Source organism: Anabas testudineus, chromosome 6 (assembly GCF_900324465.2).
Source record: "Anabas testudineus chromosome 6, fAnaTes1.2, whole genome shotgun sequence".
Lineage (NCBI taxonomy): Eukaryota > Metazoa > Chordata > Actinopteri > Anabantiformes > Anabantidae > Anabas > Anabas testudineus.
In genome coordinates this window covers 14,370,345-14,395,971 of record NC_046615.1, presented here as the reverse complement: position 1 = coordinate 14,395,971, position 25,627 = coordinate 14,370,345, and the positions used below count along the sequence as shown (strand labels likewise).

The following is a 25,627-nucleotide window of genomic DNA, read 5'->3' as shown; positions in this document are numbered from 1 at the left end:
CAGTTTATTTTGATCAGAAAATGAAATATTTGACTTACTTAATGCAGCTTTATTTTTTTTAATAGAATTTAGTGTCAAAGATATCAACCTGGTTAACAAGCTGTGATTGAATCTACATAGTCAAAGCCATTGTAACCACCCCACAGCTCATAATGGTGTCGTTGTCCCCATCATGTGGCAGAATGTTTTGTTGCAAATTTAAACTGATAAGTTAGAATCCCTGAGGGATGGGTTTATCTCTAAGTCACAGTCCACAGTAAGATTCTTAAGGACACAGATAAAAAGAAAAAAAACAAAAAACATCAATATTTATTGTGGCAAGTTAATTTGTTCTTAATAAAAATATGCTGCCACAAGAAAACCTATTGTGTCCATTATCAAACAACCACCCATGCCAGAATGTTTGCAACATTTTGCACTTTAATATTTTCTCCAAAACAGACAACTAAATTTTCCCACATTTTTACACTAATAGGAAATAAAACACCTTTGATAGCATAAAGAAAAGATATGTAGAAAAGTATTAAAAGTTTTTGGATGTCTCGACTTAATGCAAGTAGCTGCTTTTTGTTATGTCAAACGTTATGAAATGTTAATGAACTACTAGCAGACAATGAAAACAGAGTGAGCCCTGGAGAGCATATTAGCCTAATGTTCACAGCTATAGCTGGTGTGTTACCTGCAAGAAAGCTTTTGTGAAACAGCCCATCTTTCATTAGTATCCATTCAACTTGTATCATCATTGGTTTGTGACTTTAGACAAAATGAATTCAAAAGTGACATCATACAACCACCTCCTCTTTATCACACAATCTGCAATGTAGTGCAAAAAAGCTAACATGTTTGCCTAACATGAAAATGATTCAATGAAAGTTACTAAATTTATTCCACACCATTCTGGAAGACACAGCTCCGCCAAGGTCTGTAGTACACTATATCAGGAAAACACACAGCACAGAAATGCATCATTGATGTTTGGGTAATTAATGATTGAGACCAAACCTACTCTAATGACTCACACAGTACTCCCAAAAATGAGATTTCTCATGACATTTATTCAAATAAACAATACAGTTTATAATTTGCTAGGATAAAATAATAAGTTTGAACACATAAGAAGCATTTGGGAGAGAATTCCCCAAAGATCTGAAACTGGGGCAAAGGATGTGTTTTAATAATGGCTGACACTTTGGTGTCATCATCTGACTTGCATCAGTGTCTGTATATTCATGTCCCCTCCAGTCAATCTTGACTGCCATATTCCAGAGACATGAACCAGCATTTACAAGCAGAGAGCTTGACAACCAGAGCAACCACCACACAGAACAATGAAAAACCTGGAGGGGCACTGACATTTCAATGTCAAATCCTCAACCTCAACCCATGTGCGAAAAGTACAGTCTTTAATGCAAAAGCATACCAGCGTTATAAAACAGTCCTACAACCTTTAGAATTTTTGCCCTATATTCCTCATCTGCCCAAGGATCACGCACGTCCATCTGTGTAGCTTGGTTTAAAGCAATGTTCAGTCTCACTGCAAGACAAGACATCTCTTCAAAGAGGCGCAGCCACCATCAGCCCTATTCCATTCAAGTATTCCCTGCAAGAGTGATGCAAACGCCCGACCCTGCATGAGTGATCCAGCCCGGTTAGCAGCACTCCAAAGTTGTGCCGTCAGTACATTCTCTTACCCTTATTCAATCCCCAAGGTGCAAGCTGAGCTTTAAGAGGGCTACCTCAAGCCATGTCAGAAGAGACAAAAAAGAAAAGGGAAAAAAAAAAAAAAAGAGTGAATGTCACTCAGTTTGGCTCTTGCAAATAATTAGTCATGTTCTTATATGTTAAACACCGCTAAAACAACTAGGAGGGTACGGCAAAAGGTTAGAATAAAGAGACACGGGGCCGTTGCATTCAACCTTACCTTTGAACTGTAAAATGTCTGCTCGGTTTTCTAGCTCGAGCGTGCACTTTTACTTCCTTACTTTATTTGATGACTTGGCAACCAAGAGAAATTCTGTCAGCCCCCATTTAGAGTTACTGATAAGGTGTAACTTGTGCACTGCTCAGAAGAGACTGAGGATGATAGGGCGAATGCCTTATTGCCAAAGACCTCCACACTCCCCCACACTGTGGAGGGAGTAAACAGACTCAACTTACATGGCAAAAGTACACCTTTCTCAATATTGGTAAAGAATAAATATTTCAAAATTATGCAAACACGTGCCACTCTTGCTCTTTAACTTCCATGCATATGGACTATTTACAAATTGAAAAATACAGACTTGCTATTTTGTTCTTTTGATGTTTTTTTTTTTTTTCTTCTTTCCCCCCCCTGAAATGTCTTTGCCCCTTTGCAATCAGCCTATCAACATTCAGTCACCCAGACAAGAATCTCACCATATATTGCAGACATGGCCAGGACAATTAAAGCTGTGTTGAAAACATTTTCACACTAATGGGAAAACAAAAGTCAAAATCAAAAACAAACGATTCACAAGCAAAAAAAAAAAAAAAAAACAAAAAAAAAAAAGAGGAAAATAAGATAGTTCAGGGGAGATGTTACAATACAAGCCAAAAGGATGTATTTGTTTAAGATGGACTTTCTGCTTTCTCAAGACTCCACTCTGTTGCTAACAATACTGTAGTACACTTTCTTTTGATTACTCTACCTTTTATTTAAATATAATTTACTTTGAAGATTTTTGTTAAACAAATCCAGGAAAAATGATGCAAAAGTGGTTGGTTTGCCAAAGTAGATGCGGCAGAAGGCCCGTGCTGCCCTGTTAAATTGCATCAGCGCTCTAGTTTGTCAAGATACTCAAGAGTCTGTTGCATTGGGACGTGTCCTCAATCCTCAATGTACTCCCACAGGTCCTTCTCATAGCCTTCATGCACGTGCTGTAGCAGCACTCTTCGCCTGCTCTCACAATATCTATAGACACAGGACAAATTAGTAAGAGTTCATGAACACAAACATAGCCATGTAAGACAGTGATTATGATTCTTCCACCACTAACCTGTACTTATCTTGTACTTTCTGCTTGATATCCTGCAAGGAATCCTGGGAGATGTCCCGCTCTAGGTAGCCAGACAGAACCTCAGTGGCATTTTCCAGGTCTGCCTGGTTGTTCTGATAAGCCAAAAAGAAAATTATAAATAATAATATCCTATACTACACATACATTAAAAGACAATTGTCAGTTTTCCATGATTATGTCCTGTAAACTTTGTAGCATCCTGCCTAAGGTGCAACTCAGGATAAGGAAGTTTCCAATCAGCTCTTCTCAACAAATGAGTGAAAATTATGGTCCTCTTCTGACTAGCTCAGATGTCAAAGAATGGAATAATCTGGCATAATCCTGGGATATTTTGTCTTTGAATCTGTAAAGACAAAGACATTGAAACTCCAGAAAAAAATGAAAGTGTGTGTGTGTGTGTGTGTGTGAACAAGTGAAGAAAATTAACATGCTTGTCAGAGACAGACAGTTAATGATGGTTTGTAGCTCCCTGTGGCAAGAGAATTTAATAATATGCAGAAAGATGTTTTTTTTAATTTATTTATTTCTTGTGCCAACGTGTTTATCGTTTGTAACACACTTTGTGTTTTTGTTTGATGGAACAGTTCAGGATTTTAAATAATCCTGTAATGAGTTTATATATACTTTTTCTGCTATTTAGAATGAATGAAACAATGGATTTTTGCTTTAATGATAACTATTGTAACTTTGCCATTTTTCCTCATCATTTCCTGCCAGTATAACCATGTAATCAAAATCTGATATGCTGTGTTTCCCTGATACTGAGATATCATGACCAGTTAAAAAAGGAAGTTAAAATGTTTTTTTTATGTTTTAACTTAGCTTATTTTCAGCTTAAAGATGAGCCAATATGCTTTTAATCCATTTCAGAGGTTTTACAACAATTTTTCTGTGGTGCTGAATTGTGACATTTTTGCTAAATACTATTACATCACGATTAATTCTTCATTTCCTGTCAGCCATTACTATTAATATCAAAATACTGGAAACTAAAAGAGCATATTTACTGTATGCTATGTACCATCTGCTCACATTTGTCATTTGATCCAATAGTTCCCTCTTTTATCATACCTCAAAAATAATGGACTGGTTGTTCTTCTTGAGGTAGAAGGCAAAGACGTAAGTGAACATGAGCGTGGAGCGGCACTGGCAGAGCACATCCACAGCCTTCTTCAGAAACTGCACCTCAATCCAGGACATGTTGTGCTGCTGCATCTCCTCCATCTTCTGCTTGACCTGAGCATAGAGCTTGTGCTCAAAGCGCAGACTCTGCATGTGGTTCATGTAGCGGTTGCAGTAGAACAGGTACCTCTGCAAGGCTGCCCTGGAGCGCTGCACACACAACATGAAACTGGCATTTACTCAGGTGTAAAGTTAAAGACATGGTGCAGAGTGAGAACCTCAAGTTATGGTTTGCTAAACTGTGACCTTTGCGATTAGTTGGGAGTGGATTACGTTTTCAAATAATTCAGCAGATACTTTTAATTTAACCTCTTAATTTTTCAAATTACAGAGATTCTTTTGGGACTTGTGCATGCGTTACCCCTTGCAGTGGGATGAGAGGAGTAAAGAGATGATGTTGGGAGCTGCTTCATGTCTGTGTTTACAAATGTCAGTTACACCTGCTGCAATATGTGTCAATGCAGCACACTATGCATAGTTGCAAAGTATGCAAATGTTTTATAATTTATCAGTATGATTTATCACCTCTTGAGCATCTCTGGCTGCCTTGGCATCATCTTCATTGTAGCGATTGCAGTTGTACCTGAAATATTACAATCCATAAATTAAAGTGTACTCTGATATGGCAGAAGTAATTTCTATAAGACTTTAGCTCTTACCAGGCTGATCCGTGGGGTTCCCATGGACCCAGGCAGACCCAGCAGAACTCAGCTTTGCAGTTCTGGTTCCGACAAACCATGTGATTACAGCCACCATCTTTTTCAATGGTCACGTGGCATTTTGGACACTCCTGTCAGCAGAGATGATCAATGATTTTTGTAAGATAAAAAAATATATATTTACAGCAGTAAAAAAGGTCCCTATATGATCTGGCTTGTATGTTTTCTGCCACTTTTAAAAGACATATGAAAACCAGTTGACTGAACAGGAATGTTAGTCAGACAAAACAGTTGCTGTGACAGAGCCAACAACTAAGTCAAATGATAAGAATGAGGTTAAAGCAATTATTAAACATAATTTATTTGTGTACATATTAAAACCTTACTTTGATTTTCTTACTTTTTCTCTGTTGCAATCAATTTATTATTATACCATCATGAACCAGATAAATGGGCAAAATACTGATACCATACCTTTGTATTTGCTGCAATCCAATTTGATGTTTCACTGTCATCGTCACATTTCTTAATCCATTTTCTCAGCCACTAAAAAGGGCATTAAAATAAGAGTAAGACATAATCATGCTTAGTATAGCTAAGTATTTCTGTAAAGTAATAAAACATTTTCCACCAGCTTACCTTACACTTGACAGGATCATGCCAATTCTCTCCACAATTGAAGCTATAACAAATGAAGGCACAACATATCAAACTCAAGTAATATTTTAAAAACAAAACAAGAAAACATTCAAGTACTATCACTATCTATTCACAACAGTCAAATACAGCTCTGGAAAAAAAAAAAAAAAAGACTACTGCAAAAAAATCTGCTGTACATTTTATCCTTTATAGGTGCATGTATTGGTGTAGAATTTGAATAATTCAAAGAAAACTCTATACTAAGAAATTAAAAGAAATCCATCCACTTGTCATCAAAGTGGTGGAAATGTTTTCACAAAAGAACATTTAGAAATCAGTATTTGAATGAATACCCCTGATTTGCGATCATTGCTTTCATGTGTTTTGCTCTTCACATTGCTGTTGGGTAACTGTATACCACTCCTGCCCAAACAAATCAAACAGGATTCAGGTGATCGCCTAATTAGTACCTCATGAAGCAGAATTAGATGTGCTGGTGTAGGACTTCAACAGACACTGGTATGGAAAGAGCGCCATTCTCATATAGATGCTATTTTTTTAAAATTGCGACAGTCTCTTATTTTTTCCCCAGAATTGTACACTGCTTTATCAAGCAAGCTTTCTTACCAGAACTGCCGACCACACTTGCACCTCACTGGCTTGGCATCTGGGTACTGGACTTTGATAACATGATGGCAGTCTGGTGCAGGGCACCACTTTAACAGTCGATTGCACTTAAAGAAAAGAGTAATGATAGATAGAATATCAACTCCAAGTTAATGAAGTCCCTGCTTTGCAATTACAATTTACGTAAAAATAAATAAATAAAAGCTTACCTCTACAAAACTATTTGTAATTAAATGCTGGTACTTCAACTTCACTTTTGAATCTGTTATGAGGCGCCTATAGGAAAAATCAAATAATTTATTAGCCCATTATATAGCAGCAATGACTTTTGGTAAGCTGACATTATACAGTAATTCATTTTTCTGCTAACTACTATTTTGTACATTTCACAATTACAAAACGGAAAGCATATGGATGCAGGTTATTATCTTTGAGGAACACAACAGTGCTTGACCAAGACATCAGTAGGCAATTTTTATTGTCTGATTTAAGCTAAGTGATATTGCTTAGTATCAAAATTGATATTGGCCAATACATAACAACGAATTCAAGAAGAAAGTCAAAAATAGGTGTTTAAGCCATTTAATTATTAGTGTTGCTGGAGCACTGTGGCTCTACACCCGGGAACACACTAATCCCTGTTCAGGTCACTGAATGCACAATAGCTCAGCTGACTGCTGCAGGCCAGAACAAAGTTAGCTTGTGTGTGTAATGCTTTGATAATGGTAATATACTATACCTCCTCACTTCTCCTCCTAATTTGAACAATCTAAATAAATCTTATCTAATTATTCATAAAGCTAGCTAATGCCATGGTTTGTCAAGGTGTGTTCACAATTAACACTAATGCCCTTAGCAACTGTCTGACCATCCCTTTCAAAACTTAAACCATCAAATAAGAAAAAGTTATTAGCCTTAAAAGTCCTGCACAAGTCAGATTCTACTACAAATTTCATGAAATTAAATGCAGATATGGGGAACGTACTGAATGTTGCTGTGCATGTGTGGACCTGAACTCATCAGTAAAAACACTGCTAGGTGTTTTGCTAGCTGGTGGGATCAGAATGTAGGTTAAGACTATTACTGTCAGCTGGTACAAGAGATTAGTGTCCATGCTTTGAATATGAAGGAAGATGTTTTGCACTACAGGCTAAATGTTATAAAGTAATATAATTGTGGTTTAATAAGACAGAAATTTAAAAATATAATTTATAAAAACAGTAACAATCTTGCAAGAAATTGTCTTAAGTGTTTTGCTCATGAACTAATAGTTTTTGTATATTTTAAAAAAGGGGAATAACAAGATTCATGTTGGTTTTACAGTCTTTTCATTAACAGAACTGGTCTGTCAAATCTAACTATGTTGATTATTGATAAAGGTTACAAACTTTACAAACTGTATGAAAGAAAAACATAAATATAAGCACAAAACCATACTCACATCACTGTGTTATCATCAACCAAAATATCACAACTATGGGCAGGACAGGAAATGGTCTGAGAAGATAGAGAAGGTAAATTGTTAGTCATTAGACAACTTTTGAAAAACTAACACCGATCAGTGACTACATCCTAAAAAACACTGTACCTGTCCCATTCCTTCTTCTATGATTTTAGTGGTCAGGTAATCTCCCCAGCACTGCATGCAGAACTTGTGTCCACACTCCAGCCCTGTAAAATACTGTAAGAAATGTTAAGACAAACAAGTCATTACATGATTGTAATGCATTTAGGATTTTGCTAACTGAAGTAGTCAAGGACTTCAGTGAGTGAGACCATCCAGATTTTGAGTAAACAGCTTAAAATAACTGAATAATTTTCTTTGCTATAAACTCCCATCTACAAATGCTCTAGAAGAAAATAAGAGACCATTGTAATTTTTTCAAAAAAATAGCACATATATGAGAATGACATTCTTTCCATTACACTGTCTGAAAAGATCACAGCTGCAATACTAGAAATCCCCCTCTATCAATTTAAGCTCAACTGAGACAATTCACTATAATTGTAAAACTGCAGTGTACCTATAATTTCTACTATAGAGCTGTGCTAGTTTTTGTCAATGCATGTTTTTTATAAGGTCCCCGTATTGTTCTTGCAACACAATGAGCACTGCATTGTCTAAAGTAACTGTCCTCTTCAATACATGATGCCCATAAATGAGTCAACTTAGTTTACTAGAATGTTAAAATATGTTCTGGCATTAGGGAATCAGCCTGCAGATATTAAATGATGATATTATTTGTATATATTTAGTTGTTGCTTCACTATAAGTTGTGATGATGGATGTACATATTAACTAACATTAAAAGTTCTAAAACGTGAGCTGAACAAATGTATCAATCATTCCATCCATCAAAATAATACTGTGTGTCTCTGTCTGCTTTTCAGCTGTCCGAGACCTTTTCTGGACCCAACCTAAAGTACTTGTGATGGTTGTATGTATTGTATGTAATGTATGTTCGTAACTTGTTGCTAGACCATAAAATAAACCTTCATTTCTGCACAAAGTACAAAGGAACACAGACAGTCAGGCAATCAGTGTTGTAGCACAACATGTTCATTCATAAACACTGCAGTTTTCATTCCAAATACATACTTTGCCACTTTAAACTAGAGGTGTTATGGTTTTTGCTGTTGGAATGAAATGTAAGTTTAAAAAAAGCTAAAAGGTATAACCACAGATAATAGGCACCCAACTACATAAACCACATTCCCAAACATCTACTTGTCTATTTTTTATATTTTTCCCCTCCATTTTAAGTGCAAGTGAAATATGTTGCAGCTAGTTTACCACTTCTTTTTGATACGGTATAGTACAATGAGTAAAAAGCTTAAAAAGACTAATTTGCCTATACTATGTATGTATCTGGCACACTAAAATACAGTGGCATGTAAAAGTATGTGAACCTTTTAGAATTTTGTGGTTTTCTGCATTCATTTGTCATAAAACATTATCCGATCTTCATTTGAGTCAAGAATTTGAATGTGCCTAAAATCTGATCTTTTATGTCTTCATTGAGAACAATCATAACAGCTTCATAGTGCGAGTGGGGAAAAAAGACCTCAAAAAACTAATTAGAGTCAAGTGTTAGCATAAGTTAAGAAAATTAGTTTGGAGATGTGGACTAGGTCTACTGACAAGCTTTTGAGTTTTCTCCACACAAGAAGAATGCATATGCCTGGCCAAAAGGAATTTCTAGAGAACCTCAGATCAAGAACTGATGATTTACATAAAGCTGAAAAGGGTTACAAAGTGATGTCAAAGACTAGAAACAATCTACAAATGGAGACACTTTGGAACTGTGGCTACTCTACCAATAAGTGGGCAGCCAGTCCAAATGACCCCAAGAGCACAATAAACGCTCAATGAGGTAAAGAAACAACCCTGAGTAACAGCCAAAGATAAGAAGGCATCATTGGAACTGGCAAACATTTGTGTTCATGGGTCTACAGTAAACATTGAACAAACAACCGGTTCACTTACTTTTTCCGAGTAGCACTATGAGGTTTGTCTGGTTGTTCTCAAAGCCATGAAAGATTACATTTTGTTTTGTGTTATTTTAGGCACATCCTATTTGTTAGTACTCTTGACTTAGATATTGATGTTGATAGATGTTTTATGACAAATTAACCCAGAAAACCACAAAATTTCACAAGATTCACACAATTTTTCTTGCCACTGTAACAGCTGTATCCTATTTGATCTGACACACCTTATTTTCCAGATTCTACTTGATTCAAAAGTTCCTGGTTTAAAAATATTTAGTTTAAATGCTTTGTTGCTTAAACGTTTTCATATAAATTAAAACATAACCTAATTTAGGGGGATGTGACTAGTCTTATAGCAGTAGCATAGTTTAGTAGAGCACCTTCTCTCACAAGCAATCTTTGGCCGACACCCAAACAGACAAAGAGAAGTTTAATTTCTCACAGAATTATTGCTCATTAATGACATCTGCAACAACATGCTTTTTGCAGCAGAGTTAACTTAAATGCTGTAAAAATTACTCATCAGTTATCAAGGGAATGTTTAATTACCTTAATTATCTGGATCAAAGGTGGCTAACCTTGGTATTTGAGAGCCACAGTCATGCTTGTTTTCCAACATACCTGCACTTAACAGCTTTTGATTGGCTGAACACTGATCCAAGTAATCAGCAGTGAATAAGTCAGGGAAAACAAGCAGGGCAGTGGCTCTCGAGGACCAGGGTTGGCCACTCGGGGTTGGTCGCTCCTGAACTGGATAATTTTTAGTGCCAACCCCTGTTATTGATCACACAGCATTAAAGTGTTCCTCTCTGTCACTATGCCTTAGCTACAGGTCCTTATACATTAAAATGTTAAATTTCCATTAGGCTCTTACGCCTAAGACACTGTGACAAAATCCCAATTTACAATCACAACTTATAACTCAGCATTCAGATAGGGCAACACAATGCTGACTCTTTATGGAACTCACAGAGTTGGGGAAGTTCAGATAGCAGATCTGGCATGGCATGTCCTGTGCCGACGATCTAGTGTTGATTGGAGGACGGATTCGAGGCTTCTTACTGGGGTTAATGACATGACACTCAGAGAAAAGCTTGTCCAGATTACCGTCAAAATACCTGTATAAATTGAGAAAAAAGCATGAAGACATGAGTTCTCCCAGGAACTCCGCTAACAAACTTATTACTGACAAAATGAAGGTAAGCAATAAAGAATAAAATACACAGACTGTTACCTTTCCATGAGCTTTTCTTTATCCCAGTTGAAGTGACTGAGAAGGATGCGCGTTATTGTTGCTGGATTCTGGAGGAATAGGAAAAAACCTGAATTTAAATTCAACTGTTGCTATTAAAGCAAATTTGCAATGTAGACAATATGATGTTTATGCTAGTATAGCTCCATCATAGTGCAACATACTGTACAGCACTGAAATATAAATGATGATACAGCACATACAAATGTCACAGTTACAGAGTAATTAAACTGAATGAAATATCCTTCTTTTCCTTTCCTAGCTTGACTGCATTTAAATAGCCGATATAAATTTAAAGTAAAGTTGATGAATTCGAACTCCATGTGCATATAATCTATGTACATGCACAATTAGTTATTGACCACGTCATTAAAACATACAAACATACTCTTCTGTCTGATGTACCAGTGATTTACAATTTGATGGAAGCCCCGACATAAAGTGTCTGAATAAGGCCAAAATAGCTTGTACACCTTGGCATACAGTCTTCAAGTCTATCACCATGTCTACATAGAAGGTGTAGTGTAAGTAGAACACATTCAGTTCGCTCTGTGCCTTTGCAGGAGGTATTCAGATACAGTACAGAGTGTAGGTTACCCACATTTGGGAGGTGCTCAGAGCCTAATACAAAAATTACTGTGTATGGGAACTTAATGTAAAGCACAGAAAAAAATCATCACAAAGTATTACATTCTGCCACACAAATCCTAAACCCTTTAACTTTTGAGGTGGCTTGCAAAGTTAATGGAAAGACTCAAACTAATTTGTGTTCACAGGTGGTGCACAAGTCAAAATGTTTTATCAGAGAAAAATATGTGAAAAATGTGCAGTTAAGGGAACCAATAATTCAGGGGAAACATTTATTGATTGTATACTAAATATAAAGTGCATAAAGCATTTAAGATCCCATTTTTAATATATATATATAAAATATAAAAAAAAAAATCAGCAGTTTAGTAGCATGGTTCCAGGTTTTAAGGAAAGTACTGGGGATTAATCTCATCTATTACAAGTTTAATACCTCTTCATATTCACAGTGCTTAGTTTACTTGATCGTGGTGTAATTGGAAGTAGGGAATCACACTGTAATTCAGGGCACAGTATTTCACAAATATTAATAAAATAATGAGTGTACAATACACAATACAAGAGATTATTTTATGCTACACAAGGTTCAATGACATACTACTTACTCAAAGCATTATGTACAGCTTTAAATTTTGCAAACCTTTCTGAGGGTTTAATACAGTTGGATGTACAGGATTCACCTCAATAAAAAGATTCATGAAGTTGGTAAGATATAACAAGACAAAGCATGGTATTGTGCTGAGTTGTCTGTTTATTAAACTAATACAGCTTTTTCCATTGTTCTGTTTTTCTGTGGCTTGCTGTATAATCTTTGATCTTTGACAATATACAAAGTCTATACTGGTGAATTTAACCCATCAGCGACTTTACCCCAAAGCATCTTCTCAGGCCAGACAAAACTAGGCACCCTTGACACAGTCACTAGAAACATTTACAAGAAAATGTCTTTGGCATTCATGTAAGAGATAGTAATGGTACTGTTTGTAATTTCCTAGTTTTCTGCATAAACTGGTAATGAAATGTTTACCACAGTCACACATATCAACAAACACGCCCATTAAACATATGGCATTTAAAGATAACTGTGAACCAACATGAAAACATCATACCACTAGTGTACAGAAAAGGTAGAAACATGATGTGGGGCTCTTTTGTTTCCTCTGGAACTGGACAGTTTGCTATAGTAGATGAGGGAAAAGAACTCCCACATTTATTAGAATGTCCAACAGGATAATGTCATGGTAGCTGTTTGCAAACTGAAGCTCAGTATATGCTGAAATCTGCCTTTGAAGTGGCCAAGTCAGAGCCCAGACATCAACCCAATAGAGATGCTGAGGAATGACCTCAAGACATCCTGACACCAGACATCCCGAGAATATGGCTGAGCTGAAGCAGTTCTGTGAGGCAGAATAATTTAAAATTCCTCATTGACATTGTGTAGGTCTAATCAACAGCTATAGGAAGCATTTGCTTAAGGTTATTCCTGCAAAAGACGGTTAAACCAGTTATAAAAAAATAGTGCTGCCATTACTTTTTGTATGTTTAATAGGTGTGTTCAATGAAGACATGAAAGAACATGACTGTATGTGTCTCATCAGCATAACATATTTTGTTTGTTGGGAATTTGTGACTTCAGTGAAAGCCAGGTCAAATTTCACCAAATTATGCAGAAAATCAAGAAACTGCAATTGTGTCATTACTTTTTCTTGTAAAAGTCCCAAGAGAAATTTCAGACTACCACATATCTATGGGCTATTTATAGAAGAAACCGAAATGAATTATCCTTAAATCAGAGTATGCTCTGTTTTGCAACCTTTTCTTCATAAGACAGGTTTATTAACTTACTTTGTAATTGGTTACTTGATAGTGATGCAAAACCGTCAAAATAAAGTAGCTAGATCTAAATACTATTTATAGAGGAATTACCATGTCAGTTGTTTCTGATGTAGTTAGAAACGTTACCATGAACAATTATACTGAACCAACCGTACTGCCATTTTACCTATTTTTGGGACATGTTTGTAATAAAATGGTTACACTCAAACAAACACAAACAAAATGCAACGTTATTCCTTAAAAATGTAATAGTGACTGGTTCATCAGGACCATTTTCCATCTTATTCTTTACACAAGTGAAACTACATAAGTGAAAGGAAATGGAGGCCCAAGTTAACACTAAGACGAAGGGCTACGCTGAATTTAACCTGAAATCTAATCCGTAACTGTTGACAGATTATAACGTCTTCGTGTGGCCCATCCAAACTTTTCTTTAAATCATCGTAAGGCAGTTTGATGACGCTAACTTAAGTAACCTAGCATAGAATTTGCTAACCAACGCGATGACCAACCCTTTCGTGTAACATTGAAATAGCGTTCTCCATCACGTTATTTTACATTTTTTTATAAAGTTAACCTCAAATCACTTTACTAACAAACTGTGGTTGTCGCCTGTTAAGGGTTGGTAGTTGTCTAATTCTAGAACCAAGACGTTATGCTTTTCCAGCGAGGTGCTAGGATAACGGTTATAGATGGCTAGTTAGCAAGCTAGCTAACTTGCAAGCTACATTAGCTTAGCAGACGTTGCTGCCAACTTCTCAATGGGGATTAGACTACTTCCTGGACTAAAATCGTAGGGAAATCGACACTTTTATGTATAGTTTTAACGTTGGTTGTGTCCTAGCTCCAAACGCCACACACACAAAATGGAACTCATCTGAAAAGGAAAGATTGTTAGATTTGTGTGGTTATCATCACAGTTGTGAAACTACCAACTTCCAGCAACTAAACTACTCCTAAGAGGCTAACGGCTAAGCTAAGTCCATGGCCTGTTTACGCTTCACCCAAGCCTGGACCCCGGTCTTTCCTGATGGTGACATACCAAAATACCTACCTGGATGACCTCGTTGACCTCCCTGATACACTCCACCATATGCTGAAGGATCTGTTCGGCAGTCAAAACCTCGAAGCGGTAGTCCTCCTCCTCTTCCTCGCCAGGACCGTGGCCACCTCCACCAGTCTCGCCGCACTCGTCTCGCTCCCCACCGGCCACCACGGGATCGACCAACTCCACCTCTCCGAGCTCCAGGGTGTCGTCCTCGGGCTCCTCTTCGGCGCTGTCCTCGCTACATTCCTCCTCTTCGTCGTCGTATTCATAGTTATATCCCTCGTCTGAGTCCATTCCTAGGGTGGTTATCAACTTGTGACAAGCACACCTAAAGCTCTACAGTGTGTGAGATACTGATTGCGGAACAATACGTGAACCCAAATTATCCGAGCCTGGTTTTCAGCTGCAGCGAAAATAACAACAAAACGTCGCCGCTGCTAAGCCAACAAAGAGACGCAGCGTCACCAGCTGACGACGGCCTTACGTCAGATGGACGGTACAGGAAGATGTCAAAAAAGAAATGGATTAGTATAAGAAACTTTTATTTTCATCTGAATATCTCTCGAAACAATTTTAAACCAGGCAGAAATAGTACTAGTTACCCACTGGTAGCTACAGGTATCAGCGAGCCAATAAACAAAGTCCTGTCACATAATGTTGACGATAAATATCGTATATAGGCCTCATATGGACTCTTATAGTCTATAATGCTTTATAACTATTTTTAGTTTGTAAAACGTTGTGGGATTTCTTCGTTACTTCATGGTCAGCTTATTGCTTCAATCCTCACACTACTCAACAACTTGAGTAATTATTGAACTGCTGGTAATTTAATATAACACTAACAGAAGGAGAGATTTTGCTATGAATTAATGAACAACAATATGCTTCATAGTCACGTAAACCCACACGATACTTCTCCTTAATAAATGCTGATGGAAAACAGTAAAAAAACAAACTAACAAACAAACAAACAACAGCCCCTCGCCCCGTGGTCTCGGTCACCTGACCGACGCTCCTGGGCACAGATCAGTTAATGCCCGTGAGAGATATGAGCGTCATGTGTGCAGTTTGTTCCGGACGACGCGCTCGTCCAAATCTTAATTTGCTGCTTTTACTTATCCTCCTGCTTGGCCCGCACACAGTGGAGGGAGTATGGCCATTACCACAGGCAATCACGTCCTCTACAGAGCGATACCCGCTGACTCCACAGGCTTTCTGCTTTAGTTACGGCCGACGATCGGCCGCTCGGCCCGGCTGCTCTGTCCTGGATGCTGCATCCGAGAGATACTTTTCTCTAATTTTTCCGGACTATACATATGGTAGGTGAAAGTAAAGTTTTATTAATAATCCTCCCGTAGAAACACAAATGTAATATTGTGCATCACCTGTAATAATATTTTCCGTAGGGTTATTTCTGTGCTGTCCTTATACAATCTATAAACCATACATGTATGTTAATGTCTGTGTTTAATTTCTAACAGTAATGTGGTGATACACGTGTATAGGAAGGCATTAGGAATGCACAAACATGTAGAGCACAGGGCTCATTGTGGTTTGTTTTCAATGTTCTGTTTGTGATGTTGGCTTTTAAAGTAGATCAATGGGCTTTGTAGAGGCAACAATTCATCAGTCAGCTGGTGTAGGCCTACCTTACTCTAAAAACCCACAATGACAATGACAGTTGGATTGTAACATTGTCAAAATAGAAGTGCACAGTCTATGTATGCATTTCCACAACAGTTACAGTGATTAATATTTACACTTTTATGACTAACAGCAAATGATGTTCTGCGACTCAGTGAGAATAAACCTTTCACTGTGGAGATCAGTGTTGACCATGATGACTGTGACAGTTACCCGATGGAGAACTCCTCTGAGAAATGTAAGGATCAGCATTTTTATTATAGCTAGTGCCCCACAGGTAATGGTCACCAACAACTGGACCCATCTAAAAGCGCTCAATGCCTTATCTAACTTGCTTCTGTACTGTCCTTGTGTTCCAGACAATCTGAGTGTCTCTGCAGGACGAGCATCTCTGAATGCGGAAACAGTGTGGGGAGCTGTAAGAGGTTATAATAGCTGATACATTATTAAAGACAATGAGTAAAAAAAATTACCAATGCATTGTTTGTGAAACAAAGATGTTAACAATCAAAGGAGAGGAAAGTAATCTTGTATCCTAGGTTCTTGCTTTGCTAGTTGCTCTGGATTTCTCATGCTGCAAAGAATACATGCCTAAGTAACTTACTTTTATCTATAGTAAATGATTGCTGAAAGATTTCTTTATATATCCTCTGGTTAAGTACAGGTCTGGAAACCTTCAGTCAGCTGGTGTATCAAGATGATTTTGGCTCAGTAAGTCCACTTTTTTACAAATGCTCAAACTGATGAGACTGATGCTTCTTGATGACACATTCTGGTCTTGTTACAGAGCTTCATTAATGTTTAATCATTTTGGATCAATTATATCAAAATAGTATTTTGTGAACAAGACCAAGATTGAAGACTTCCCCCGGTTTCAGTTCAGGGGGATTTTGTTGGACACTTCGCGTCACTATTTACCAGTGAAGACCATTTTAAAATCTCTGGTAAGAGATGACATCATCCGAGCGCCAACTTTCTGTTTGCTTGATCACACCACATCAGTGGTGTTAACTCATATGTTTTGTTGTTAGGATGCAATGGCCTACAATAAGTTCAATGTGTTCCACTGGCACATTGTTGATGATCCCTCATTCCCTTACCAGAGCCACACCTTTCCAGACCTTTCCAGTAAGGTATGTCTTGTGAGTGAAGAAAGCTTTAAAGTAATAAAGGCAAATGAACCACCTGAGGCCACGTGCACCACGTGACTTTGCACATTTATTATAATTTGTCTTTAAAACATTTTATGACATCAAACTTAGTCCCAGATGCTCATCCAGGCCAACTGCATGTGGATTCAAAATGCTGGAAAGTTGTATCCACCCTTAACAAAGGCTTCTGGCTCTGATTCAGGGGGCTTTCCATCCGATGACTCACATCTACACACAGTCAGATGTGAGAAGGGTGATCTCATATGCCAGGCTGCGAGGAATAAGGGTCCTTCCTGAATTTGATTCACCCGGCCATACCAAATCTTGGGGAAAAGGTAAAAAATGAGGCACATTTATTCGAAAACAACAGTTTTATTCAAATGATCTCAGCTTCCATAGCTCTTAAACATATGATGCACTTGGCATTTTGCATGATTTGCTTAGATAAGATGTTGTCTGCCAAAACTATAAATGGCAACAAGCTATACAGCAGTGAATCTTGTGCTTGACTCACTTCTTATCTGAAGGACTCTTATAGCTACAGCAAATATCTGCAGTCAAAAGGAAATGCAAGACATATATTTAAAGAAATATCTATTATATTTAAAATGCTGAAATAAGTCTTTATTTCCCAGGGCAGTCTGATCTGTTGACCCCCTGCTACAAAGGGGGTATCCCTTCAGGTACTTTTGGTCCTGTAAATCCAGCATTACCCTCCACCTATCAGTTCATGGAGAGGCTGTTTAAGGAAGTGTCAGCTGTGTTTCCTGATTCCTATATCCACTTAGGAGGGGATGAGGTTGACCTTTCCTGTTGGTAGGTTGAACTGCAACAGATCCTTTGAATGACTGCTGATAATTTCAACCAGGGTGTCATGGTTTTGATCATCATTGTTGTTGTTGTGGTCACTTAATATGGCAGCAAAAAGCTCAGTTAGTGGATTTTAAAAACTTAATTTAATTTAAGTAAATTTAAGCAATCAGTGTGATTATGTTTAGCTAAATGATTTTCCACTGCTTCTTTTCAATAGGAGATCCAACCCTTATGTTCGTGCATTCATGCAAAAAATGGGGTTTGGGGTGGACTTTGCTAAATTGGAAGCATTCTACATGGAGAAGTAGGTTGTAAAGGGAAACATATACTGTGCAGGGCTCAGTGAAATACAGTGCATCAACAACACATTAATATTACAGATTTCATTAATGTCTGTATTTCTAGAGTTGTGAATATCACTTCATTTTTCAACAAGACATCTATCGTGTGGCAGGATGTTTTTGACTACCATGAACGAGTAAGTACATTCTCAATAACACCTCTGTGATGTAAAAAAACATTCAATATTTTTGTGTCATTCATGTTCATATGAGTTCACATATGGACTATGCATTTTCTTAAATATTATTGGAAATATTTTTTTCATTGGTTAATTGCACCACAGTGTGTTTACTACACTACATGCTTGGAAATATTTTGTTAAAATATGCTTGGTGTAGATGTGTGACCTTATTTATATGTATTTTCCAGAGGGAGATATTTAAGCTTTAATATATAAGACATGTACCAGGATATATTCAGTGTCTTAAAATGTGCTGACTGACACCATGTTCAAAATGCTCAAATTAAGGGTAAACAATTATAACTACGATAAGTCAGAATAAGTGCATATACAGTCGTTCGCATGCTCCATTTTAAACATGGTATTGTTTGTTAACACTTTAACACTCACACAACGGTTCATGTCAGACTGATATATAGCACTGTGTTGCAGCGCAGCTCTCTATCAGTGGTTGAGGTATGGAAAGAGGGCTGTTACCTCTGTGAAGTACGCAGAGTGGCTAAAGCAGGGCTCAGGGTTATTCTGGCCTCTCCATGGTATCTGGACCAGCCAGGACCGACACATAACTGGGCACGTTACTACACTGTGTGGCCCCTCGCCTTCAAGGGTCAGAGAAAAAGCTCTGTGCTGTTGCTAATGAATGTTGTACTAACTGCTGTGGTGTTTGTCTCTAATAATGACTTAATTGTAATTTGGCATTCTGAATGCAGGTTATAGATGGCCAAACTGATAATGCAACACATAATGTTATACAGTCATACCAGTAGGTGGCAGACTGATGCTTATGCATCAGTGGTACAAATGCATTGTGTATTGTATGTCACAATTCCATATGATATAGTATACTATACTGTTTGTATACAGAGTTTAATATACACAGTAGTAAGATATACAAATCAATTTAATGTGTTTTTGGAGTTGTCTTCCATTGTCAACACACAACAAACAGTACCCAACTTAGAATTAGTATGAAATATGCAATTGGCACTCAACTCTGAAAAATATAATATCTAAAAATAAATGATTAAATAGATTAATATATCACAAAAGGCAGAAATTTTATGCAGCATTTGCAATGCAACATACTGTAGAGTGACAAAGCAGCCTGTTTTTTATCACCAAGCTCACGGCTAAGGAAATTGTGTTGCACATCAGGAAGGACCCTGTAGATGGTTAATAGACAAAGGTCAGCAGGACCACAAAATCTGGCAGGAGGGTCCTCTTGGCTGTTCTGTGGTACATATACATGTACAAACTGTTCTAACCTGGCTCAATTAAGTACTGGTGAATGGAGCTGCCAGTGGGAATTAGCAGTTAAATAGGTCAATTTAAGCAGTGGCTTGTCGGGTTTGACTTGAAGTGGTGTGATGAATGTTAAGCAAAAAGTTATCTTGTTTGGTAAAAAAGAAGGTAGGTATTAACCACCTATTAACCAACTACTTAGAATTGATCAAGTTGTTACCATCCCCACCAAGGTACTGAGGAACAGAAGAGTCTGGTGATAGGCGGTGAGGTCTGCATGTGGGGGGAGTATGTTGATGCCACCAACCTCGCTCCACGTCTTTGGTAAAAAAGAAAAAAGATGTGAAAATCAATTCACTATCCTATTATAGTAAGTGAAGCAACAATCCTATGAAACGATTCAAAATAATTACTGATTGCATCCACAATCCCAGGCCAAGGGCAAGTGCTGCTGCAGAGAGACTGTGGAGTAATGAGAAGCAGACCTCCAGTGTAGACAAAGCATTTCCTCGTTTGCAGGACTTTCGTTGCATTCTCTTGAGGTACTTTTCTTTTTTCTTTTTACTTTTTTACATTTAAAGAGCCCAGTGCTGCATATCTCAAAAAGAAACTTTATAACATATCAACTTCTGCCTCTTACTTAAGGCGTGGCATCCAGGCAGAGCCTCTGTATGTTGGACACTGCAAACACGAGTACCACAGTGTTTGAAGATGTCAAGTGGAAAACCATTGCAAGATTTTTTTTTTCACTTTTAAGAGCATCTGATAGCAAGTTAACCATTTCAATTCATAGTTGCCTAAAAATATCATGTATCATTTACAGTGGTCTAATCTTTTTTGTTTCTCCAGTCTCCATATGTACTAATTCAAATGATTTCTCAGGGACCTGTGACATTTTGAATATAAAATGTTATTAACCTTCCTTGAAGGAAATAAAATGTTGACTTTAATGGCATGCTCAGGCGTACTCGATCACTACAAATATGTAGATTTTAATTTTAAATATTGACACAGCCTGTATGCTGTAGCTTGTAACCTTGCAATGAAATGTAATAAAATGATGTGAGTGTACAGACATTGTCATCCAGACTTCTTTTTTCTAAACATTAGAAGGTTTTCCAGTCTAATCACAATGCACATTTTCAATTCAGTTCAATTTCATCTTATTTGTATAGTGGCAAACCACAACAGAGGTCATCTCAATCCATTTCACAGTGTAAGACCTTCCAAAATATAACCGTGTACAGAATTATATAGAAAACCCAGCAGCCCCACTTGAGCAAGCACTACAGTGACAGTGGAGAGAAAAAGAAACTTTAGTTTAACTTTAGTGGAAGAAACCTCCAGTAGAACCAGGAGAGGAGAAAGAGGAGAGAGAAAAGAACAGCAGGCAACAAAAAACAACAAGAAGCAGCAAAAACACTGGGCAGGTTTATAGGGCCAGTAACTGTACTCTGGAGATATACGGCTCTGGGGCTGAGGAGACCTGCATCTAATAATAAATCTAATAATAAATAAAATAGACAAACTGTTTTTACACCACCCTCTAGTGGGCAAGACAAGTCTAACAAAACAACAACAACAACAACAAAAAAACATTTAAAATGAAAATACTTTCTTGGGAAGATTTGCACAAGAGAGGCCTTCCTCTAAAGCTTGTTGATGTCTCAACAGAAAGAAAAACACAAGCAATGACTGTTAATTTAGCAGGAAAAGAAATGGTTATAAGTTTTGACACAACACTCTAAAGGGGAAGGAAAGACTGTGACCAAAACTAGCTTAAATGGGGGAATTCCTGGAAAAGATTTGCACAAACATTTTACAATAAAATCCATTCACAGTTTTGACCCCACCCTTTAGTTGGCAAAAGAAATTCTCTCTGCCTTCTTTCCAAGGCTTTATGATGTTTTAAATCAAGAACAAACAGAATAACCATTCAATTGAAATTGATATGATATCAATAGTGTCAGAATAAAATAAATTAGATAATAAAATAGGAAACTTCACACAAATAACACTTAGGGTGGATGGTAAAGAAATGATAAAACTCCCTGTTACCTTCTTGTTGCTGAGATATTACTGTCTTTACCTTGCTAGAGATAGTGTCCAGCTGTTACCTTGTTAATTCCAAAATATTACCTCATATCATCTCATTATAACAGAGCTTTAAAATAAAGTGCTACTGAACTCTGAAAGTATGTCAATCCTTACCTTCTGCCCAACCAGAGCGTTTGTTCAGTATGTTTAGTGGCACATTCTGAACAAATTTGTCATGCAGACACACGGAGAACATGCAAACTCCCCTAAAGCTAAGCATCATAGATGAATGCCTAACCCTAACCCTTACCCTATTTCTAACCCATATCCTAAAACCAAGTCCTAATCCCCAGGATGTTTTTTGTGAAGTTGTGAGGACCAGCTAAATTCCCAAACAAAACCAAAATGTCCCGAATCTGTAAGGAAAATACAGTAGACTACTTATGTGGTGCAGGGCATAATTTCAAACTTGAATATTTCTGTACTGGAGAGCATGTTGAGACTTTGTGCCAAATAAACAATGTGAATGGGTAATGGTAAAGTAAATAATTTTATTATATTAGGTTTATGTCATTTATGCTAAAGAGCTTGAGCTTTATGGGGGATGTAACTGAGTAAACTCCTTGATTCCTCTGTCAGCAGTATCATGGGTTTTACGATAAGTCTCTTGCATGTTAATTTACTTGTTGAATCGAGCTGACATGACTTTGATATGGACTGAGACAAGTGATTTGTGGATTACAGTAGTGGCAGCAGATGGCAAGGTGGGGCAATCCCTGGTAGGCATAGTGCTGACACCTCAACCCTTCTACTTTATCTGACTTGGTGGGGTGGGGGCAAGGAGGGGTTCCACAGGGCGACACTGAACTGAACCTAATGAGGCTGAAGCACTCTCTGCAGCTAGGTGGAATCAGATGCAAATGCTGAGTGCAGCGTGACAGAAGCCCATACAACTATAAGATGACAGAAATAAGATTATCCTGCTACAACATTTTATTGACTTCAGTCCTTTGAAATTCCTAATTTTGAATTTTAGCTTTGAATCAGAAAAATATTTAATGAGAACTTTGTCCAGTTTAGTTAGTTATAGTTAGATGATTTATATCAGTATGTATATTTAAAGCCATGATGCTCTATTGCTAATTTTAAAAGATACATATCAACAGTTAAAACATTTTATGCCTTAGAAGCTTCAGTGCACCTGCACCTATCTGTGTGGACAGTAGCAACTTTAAAAGTTAATCTCAGTCTTTGACAATAGCTGACATTCAAAGAGATTATATCAAAAAGCTGCTTACACTGGTGCAAAGATTTGTAACCAGCATCCAAGGGCATTGTCTGAAGGACAGCACAATTATGTTGTATACTGTACATGTACAGCTGCTGCATTGCATATTCATGCTTAATGCACTGCATCTGACAACAGTGAAAAGTCTTTGTATATGAAAACAGAAATGTAACGTTAAATAATGAACAGCTGATCTGTCTGATCTGCCAAGCAGTGGAGCTAGGGTTTTACTAGTGACGTGTGTTCAATCACCTGCGTGCCTCTGTCATCATAAATGTTTCTGCTAAATACATAATAAGCCAGCTGGCTCATGGCAGCACGCTGCTAAAGATGCACAACAATCACGAGGCTGTGGAGTAAAGAAACATGACAGTTATCTCTGCCTGGCAGAACTTTAGCAGCACTTTGCTTATGGCAGCAGCCAGGAGCGTTACTAGCAATTGAAAAGATCAGGGGCTAAGTCAAGATTACATGGGACTAGTCATTTCATTTTTGAAGCGAGGTAGGTATGGGTTAGTTGGGGAAGTTATATCTACATGTTTCATAAATAGAACTAGAGTTACTGCCTCACAGTTGTACGCCCACACCAACCAGTCAAGTTGCATTTTACACGCATGTCTGGTTGGATTCGTATTCTTGTAAGTTGGTCCTGGAAAACAGGTAAACTGTCATGTTGGGAATAAGTTTGAAAAAAATCAACCAATCATTTTCCTCATTAAAAACTTTAACTTTACCTTACATGTACATTTCCTGTCCAGTGTGAAGAACAGCTCTCTCTGACATGTGAGTAAACCTGTGTTGTGTTATGTAATGTGATGAATGTGGACATCAGATTACTATACTCAATAAAGCTTAGGTCAGTATGAATATGTGAACTGGTATAAGCTTATCCACAGGACAATATGTTTAAACAGTAATTGCAAATGGCTGTAGAGCAAGCTAAATGATGCCTGGTGTTTGGTTTGTCTGTCTAGTGAGTCTAGACAGTCTTTCCAGAGGTGATGCATTATGTTTTGTTGAGCAGCACATTACAAAGCCAGTTCACTACAAACAAATACTTTAACTGCTGGGCCAGCTATAATCACTATACCATGCAGTCTTGGCCATCGACAGCTTTAATCTCTGTTCTTATAATACTGTTTCAGACAAAGAGACTCTAAGTTTAAATGACTCTGCACAAACACTGCAGTCTCCGTACTTAGTTATGCTCCCAATCAAAAGTTAAAAAGGATTTCACACATAATGGAATTCATCTGCGAATAGTCATCTCAGTATCTCTAGTCTCTTTGTTACTTTTGATCTGATTAAAGGGTGGTATGTTATTATCTATAAACAAAAATGACCTAAGCCAGCGAACAGTGCAGAAAAAAAAAGAAAAAAAAGAGGTTTCTGATATCTCCCAGTGTCCACCAACTGTGTACTGTAATACTTTAAATTAAAGAAAGAGAGAAATCAGTGATCGAAAGCCTTGTTAACAGTAAACTGCCTTGGATCGTTTATTAGGCAGATGGAGGCTTCAGAGAGCACCCACCATATGGCAGAAGAATAGAATTAAGGGTCGACTCTTGCTCCTCTTTCAGTCTCTACACTAATTGTTTTTCTTCCCATTGCCCCCCTTTCGTGATCCTTCTCCAACAAGAAGACCACATTTCATAGAAGGTTAAGCTACTTTGCTGATTTGGGGTGGCTATATTCTCCTGAGGCCATGACAGGGCCAATATGGCACAAAGGGATGTCTTAACTAAACTGTATTGTAAGAGTAAATCGCTTAGTACGAAGGTGAAGATTAAAGTTATACAGTCCTTTGCAATTATGTGTGTGTTTCTAGTCCGTATATGGACTTAAAAAGAGGCATACGTGTGAAAATACCACTTAAGCTGACATAAAACTAGTCAAAAACTCACTTTACACCACAATGTTAATTATAGCTATAATCAGGAGACAGGGACCTCTTATGCAGCAGTCCTTTACATTTGTTTGTGGAGAGATGTTGAAAGTGGTGCAGTTGGGTAAATAAAAGTGAAATATTATTTTTCTTTTGTTTATTAATTTAATGGATGGGATGGTGCATATTAATTATATTTCTCAAATTATACCGCGTTAACCAAAAGGCTCATTTCCAGGTGTTGTCCCTACACAAACAATACAATAACAATACAATAAAATGTAATTATGCGCAATTTAGTTAAACAGTGCAATGCAATAACTGCAGTGTTCACCTTTGTTGAATATGATTATGCCTGTAAGTGATGTGACTGATTGACTTACCCTTATAGACAGTAAAGATTAAGAGGATGACAAATCAGCATTTGCTTACACAGCGTCTGTTAATCTCCTTCTCTTCCTCTAGAAAGCCCCAGACGACTCAGGCTCACTCACTCATTCTGGCAGAAACAAGAAGACAAGGACATCAACACGGGATCAAGAGCATCAAGCATTCCTGGAGTTACTCTTTGATCATCTCTGAAGAAATTACTCTTTAACTTAGTATTTTAGTGGAGAGAGGTACAAATTTTACATTTCTTTCCTATTTTGGGAACATTGCTGTGTGTCAAACTTCACATG

General features: G+C 37.5%; 2 protein-coding genes across 6 annotated transcripts; one reads left to right on the top strand and one right to left on the bottom strand.

The window, feature by feature from the left end:
- Positions 1 to 1,035: 1,035 nt before the first annotated feature.
- arih1 (ariadne ubiquitin-conjugating enzyme E2 binding protein homolog 1 (Drosophila)) lies at positions 1,036 to 14,800 on the bottom strand. Its single transcript, XM_026365095.1, has 14 exons — positions 14,368 to 14,800; positions 10,872 to 10,939; positions 10,608 to 10,755; positions 7,734 to 7,826; positions 7,587 to 7,642; positions 6,355 to 6,421; positions 6,146 to 6,252; positions 5,519 to 5,561; positions 5,354 to 5,425; positions 4,880 to 5,010; positions 4,746 to 4,803; positions 4,110 to 4,370; positions 3,018 to 3,130; positions 1,036 to 2,932 (listed from the first exon to the last, which is right to left on the bottom strand). The coding sequence occupies exons 1-14, from the start codon at positions 14,653 to 14,655 to the stop codon at positions 2,848 to 2,850; spliced, it is 1,590 nt and encodes a 529-aa protein (XP_026220880.1). The 5' UTR covers positions 14,656 to 14,800; the 3' UTR covers positions 1,036 to 2,847.
- A 183-nt stretch (positions 14,801 to 14,983) lies between these two features.
- hexa (hexosaminidase A (alpha polypeptide)) lies at positions 14,984 to 20,798 on the top strand. 5 transcript variants are annotated; one of them, XM_026365091.1, is made up of 14 exons: positions 14,984 to 15,683; positions 16,142 to 16,246; positions 16,368 to 16,433; positions 16,673 to 16,719; positions 16,887 to 16,952; positions 17,040 to 17,141; positions 17,362 to 17,494; positions 17,795 to 17,975; positions 18,190 to 18,276; positions 18,378 to 18,450; positions 18,928 to 19,102; positions 19,971 to 20,061; positions 20,172 to 20,279; positions 20,383 to 20,798. In XM_026365091.1, exons 1-14 carry the CDS (start codon positions 15,398 to 15,400, stop codon positions 20,444 to 20,446), a joined length of 1,584 nt encoding a protein of 527 aa, XP_026220876.1. In that variant the 5' UTR covers positions 14,984 to 15,397; the 3' UTR covers positions 20,447 to 20,798. The 5 variants fall into 5 exon arrangements, with proteins under 5 accessions (XP_026220876.1, XP_026220875.1, XP_026220877.1 ...); XM_026365090.1 differs by having other exon boundaries at positions 16,842 to 16,952; XM_026365092.1 differs by lacking the exon at positions 14,984 to 15,683 and having other exon boundaries at positions 16,163 to 16,246; positions 16,368 to 16,426; positions 16,668 to 16,719; positions 16,842 to 16,952.
- Positions 20,799 to 25,627: the final 4,829 nt, after the last annotated feature.

Coding starts and splice junctions, on each gene's coding strand:
- arih1 (XM_026365095.1), bottom strand. CDS start 14,655: ATGGACTCAGACGAGGGATATAACTATGAATACGACGACGAAGAGGAG. Junction 5,011..5,353: donor GGATTGCAGCAAATACAAAG/GTATGGTATCAG, acceptor CTCTGCTGACAG/GAGTGTCCAAAATGCCACGT. Junction 3,131..4,109: donor ACCAGTCCATTATTTTTGAG/GTATGATAAAAG, acceptor TTGGCTTATCAG/AACAACCAGGCAGACCTGGA.
- hexa (XM_026365090.1), top strand. CDS start 15,398: ATGCCCGTGAGAGATATGAGCGTCATGTGTGCAGTTTGTTCCGGACGA. Junction 17,495..17,794: donor TACCAAATCTTGGGGAAAAG/GTAAAAAATGAG, acceptor TTTATTTCCCAG/GGCAGTCTGATCTGTTGACC. Junction 18,451..18,927: donor TTTTTGACTACCATGAACGA/GTAAGTACATTC, acceptor ACTGTGTTGCAG/CGCAGCTCTCTATCAGTGGT.